Source organism: Myotis davidii, unplaced genomic scaffold (genome assembly GCF_000327345.1).
Source record: "Myotis davidii unplaced genomic scaffold, ASM32734v1 scaffold478, whole genome shotgun sequence".
NCBI lineage: Eukaryota > Metazoa > Chordata > Mammalia > Chiroptera > Vespertilionidae > Myotis > Myotis davidii.
In genome coordinates this window covers 4,263,722-4,267,606 of record NW_006289570.1, presented here as the reverse complement: position 1 = coordinate 4,267,606, position 3,885 = coordinate 4,263,722, and the positions used below count along the sequence as shown (strand labels likewise).

Here is a 3,885-nt window from a genome sequence, read left to right as displayed (position 1 = left end):
CTGTCCCAGCTGGGGGGACCCGAGCTCCAAGCTCCTGCACCCCAGCCCACCCCACCCCCCTCAGGGGTTCCCCAGCCTCACTGGTCTGCTGACCCCGGCCCCTGCACGGAACCACCTGGGACGGCCCCTCGGAGGGGACTCAGGAGTGAAGGGGGGGAGCGGGCACCTAGGGGAGGGGCGATCGGGACGGGCCCCAACAGCTCCCAACTCTCCGGTCACCTTTCACTTTCTTTCCTCCCCCGCCCACCTGTCTGCCTGCGACCTTTTCCCTTTTCTGGTTGCACCATTTCCTCTTCTTCCCCCAAGGCTCCGGGGGCCTGTGGGACCCCTGGATTCTCCTCACCCCGACCCAGGGCCTGGGGCAAGGAGTAGGAGAGAGGGGGGGAGGGCATGGAGGTGAGGTGCTGGGCAGGGGTGGGGGACAGAGAGTTTTGAATGAAGATTTGGGGATGGATGGGGGCGCAGGGCCACAGAACTGGAGGGAGTTCTGGGAGGGGAGTGGCCGCATGGGGAGGAGGACAGAGAGAGAAGAAACGGGGCTGGGGAGGGGGACAGAATTAGGGGACCCATGACCCAGGGAGCCCACGTCATGTGACAGATTCGGGAGGGATAAGTGGGTCCGTAGAAAACCTATAAAATGACACGTAGGAATCCGACCGTCCTGGGAGCTGGGACCAGAGGGGTTGCTCTTGTGTTTTGTGTGTGTGTTTAGACCTCCTGGGCCCGGGCCTCGGGGCCTCCCAGCCAGAGGGCCAGGGGGCTCGGGGCTGGATAGTTGGTGTCATCCTGGGCCCAGCTCCCAACGGGTGAGAACAGCTCAGGCCCTGCCCCTTCTCTCCTGTTCTCAGGAAAAAGCAGAGAGGGATCAGAGGGTGGAGAGAAGCAGACAGAGTTAGCCACCTGGAGAGGGAGGCACACAGACGCAGCGAGGCCAGGCCCCACGAAGCTAGAGCTGGAGGCTGAGAGGGGACGTGGTGCCCCAGGGGGACGAGGGCCACCCTCTGCCCAGAGCCCCCTCGCCCACCCCCACCTGCCTGCTCATGACTCCTCTTGCCTGTCCCCAGGAGTCGTGCCCCTGCTGCTGGTTCTGCACTGGAAACATGGGGCGGGGAGCCCCCTGCCCATCACCCCCGTCAATGCCACCTGTGTCACGCGCCACCCATGTCACAGCAACCTCATGAGCCAGATCAGGAACCAACTGGTGCAACTCAACAGCAGTGCCAACGCCCTCTTCATTCTCTATGTAAGCCTCCCCCCCTCCCCCCAGGCCCTGAGGAAGGAGGGGGAGGGGAGAGGTGTTTGTGGCACTGACCCTTTTGTAGCTGGAGGGAGAGAACGGGGAGGGGACTTGGTTCAACCACCCCAGACCCCCCCAGCTCCCACCCCACCCCCCAGCTCAGGCCCGAGACTGGAAATCACGTTCCCAGGTGCCCAGTTCGGTGGGCAGAGGAGGGGGGCGACGGGGTTCTCCCCGACATGGAGCCAGAGGCTGATGAGGAACAAAGGGTACAGAAGTCGGGGTAGATGGGGGGGTGCAGCTGGGAGTGGCAGTAGCTGTGGGTGTCAGGGGGTGCAGAGCCTGCCAGGAAGACGGGGAGTGCAGTGGTGAAAGGGCTACTGTGTGGGCACCTGGTCCCTCCATGGTCCTGACCGTGAGGATGATGATGATGATGATGCTATACCCTTCCTGGCTCCGGCCTTGACCCTTTCCCAAGGGCACCCACACCGTGATGACTTCCGGCTCTCACAGCCACGCTGAGATGTCTACAGGACAGTGGTGGGGTCCCTGCCCCATAGGTGGGGAACTGAGTCCTGAGAGCTCGCCCAGAGGGCGGGGATGCCTGCCCCCGGCTCTCTGGTCACCTCCCCTCCACCCCTCTCCTCCTCAGTACACGGCCCAGGGGGAGCCGTTCCCCAGCAACCTGGACAAGCTGTGCGGCCCCAACGTGACGGACTTCCCGCCCTTCCACCCCAATGGCACGGAGAAGGCCCGGCTGGTGGAGCTGTACCGCATCATCGCCTACCTGGGCGCCTCGCTGGGCAACATCACGCGGGACCAGAGGACCCTCAACCCCCACGCCGCCGGCCTCCACAGCAAGCTGAACGCCACGGCGGACACGCTGCGCGGCCTCCTGAGCAACGTGCACTGCCGCCTGTGCAGCAAGTACCACGTGGCCCGCGTGGAGGTGGCCTACGGCCCCGACACCTCGGACAAGGACGTCTTCCAGAAGAAGAAGATGGGCTGCCAGCTCCTGGGGAAGTACAAGCAGCTCATCGCGCTGCTGGCCCAGGCCTTCTAGGGGGCGGCCTCGGGGCGCACGCACGGCGGCCCACGGTCTCAGGTTCGGGGGGCTCTCGCACCGTGGCCCCAGCCGCAGCCTCGCCAAACGCAGTGCCATCGGCCGGCAGACCCCGAGGCCCTCCCGCCTGGCCCGCTCCCCCCGGGGAGGACTGTGCCGAAACCCAGCAGCATCAGAACTCCCGTCGGCAAGGCCTGGATCCGGCCTCTTCGGGGGATCCAGCCGGGCCCTGGGTGTGAGGCTGTGAGGGGCTGGACTTCTGCCCCATGTGTCCCTGCGGCCGGGGCCTTCGTGACCAAACCGAACACGTGATCTCCGGCGATTCTGGCCACAGGGCGAGGCAGCAGGGCTGGGGGGGTTGCCCGACCCCGAGCGGAATGACCAGCGTCCATGCCTTCGCTGCCCCTTGGGTAACTTCGGAAGGTCTGGATGGGGCAGCCGCAGGGGCCGGGATCCCAGGACCCCTGGGCCTCTGTGCGAGTGGGGAGTGGAAGTCGGAGAAAGGAGCTCTGGAGGGAGATGTCGCCTCCTCTTGAACGCAGTGGGGGGGCTCAGGCCTTGGGACTGCTAGGCCGAGGGTTCTGGAAGGAGGTTCCTGGGGTTCAGGCCCCTGGGGAGGCAGAGAAGCCGCTTGCAGGCCTGGGCGGGAAGACGCTGGAAGGAAGAGAGGCCCTGAGAGTCCGGACGGGCTCTCCTTCCTGTTGCTGCGGCCCAGGACGGCCGGGCTCTGGCGGCTGGACCCGGAGGTGGGGTATGTGGAGGCGGGCAGGTGGCACGGTCCGGTGAGGCGGTGGGGAGGGGACCCAGGTCTTCCTTCTGGGGGAGGATCTGTCGTGGAGGGGAGGGCGGAGTCGTTCGGAGCGGCAGCTCACATCCGAGGCCTCTGCAGGCCCCGTGAGGTCACGCCAAGGTACTTGAGGGGGACAGAGGCCGTCCCCAGAGCAAGGGGACAGCAGAACTTGAGGTCAGGGTCTCAGGGAAGTGCCTGAGGCCCCAGAGTGGTGTGTGTCGGACCCGGCACATTTGTCTATTTATTATGATGCCCTATTTATATTAACTTATTGGTGCTTTCCATGGCAAAATGAATTCCCCCTTCCCTGTTCTCTACCCAAGAGAAATAGGAGGGCGGCCCCTTCCCGGGGGGCCGGGGCCAGGGCCAGGCCTTCGCAGGGCTGCCCTGGAAACTGAAGATGTTACAAGTGGGAGGAGCCTCCTGGGCGAAGCTCAGAGGAGGCTCAGAATCCGAGGGAACCGGCCAGCCATCCCTCCACCCCATCTGCACTTTGGGGTGCCAGGGCCCTGGCTGCAAGGCAGGCTGGGGGCACTCTGTGGAGTGGCTAGAGGGGGGCCCTTTCCCGGGGCCGCACGTGGCTTGGTTCCAGGGGGTCATTCGATGCTGTTCTCTGGGGGCCCCCGGAATTGTGCAGAGAGGGGGGCAGTGGGCCAGGCAGCCCGAGTGACCTGCCTGCTCCTGCTTGCTGGTCCCCATGCTGCCTCCTCTAGACTAGCAGTCGAGGGGGGCCCTGGAGCAGCCCCGACCACCCAGCACCCAGCACCCAGCACCCAGCACCCAGCAGGCTCGCAC

At 65.5% G+C, this 3,885-nt stretch overlaps 1 protein-coding gene across 1 annotated transcript; it reads left to right on the top strand.

Annotated features, from left to right (window-relative positions):
- The first annotated feature begins 1,070 nt into the window (after window positions 1-1,070).
- Window positions 1,071-3,879, top strand: LIF (leukemia inhibitory factor). Its single transcript, XM_006762076.2, has 2 exons — window positions 1,071-1,243; window positions 1,890-3,879. The coding sequence occupies exons 1-2, from the start codon at window positions 1,162-1,164 to the stop codon at window positions 2,537-2,539; spliced, it is 732 nt and encodes a 243-aa protein (XP_006762139.1). The 5' UTR covers window positions 1,071-1,161; the 3' UTR covers window positions 2,540-3,879.
- Window positions 3,880-3,885: the final 6 nt, after the last annotated feature.

Excerpts from the sequence above, each read along its gene's own strand:
- LIF (XM_006762076.2), top strand. The coding sequence starts at position 1,162 with ATGTCACAGCAACCTCATGAGCCAGATCAGGAACCAACTGGTGCAACT. Across the intron at positions 1,244-1,889 it reads ACGCCCTCTTCATTCTCTAT|TACACGGCCCAGGGGGAGCC; the intron begins GTAAGCCTCCCC and ends TCTCCTCCTCAG.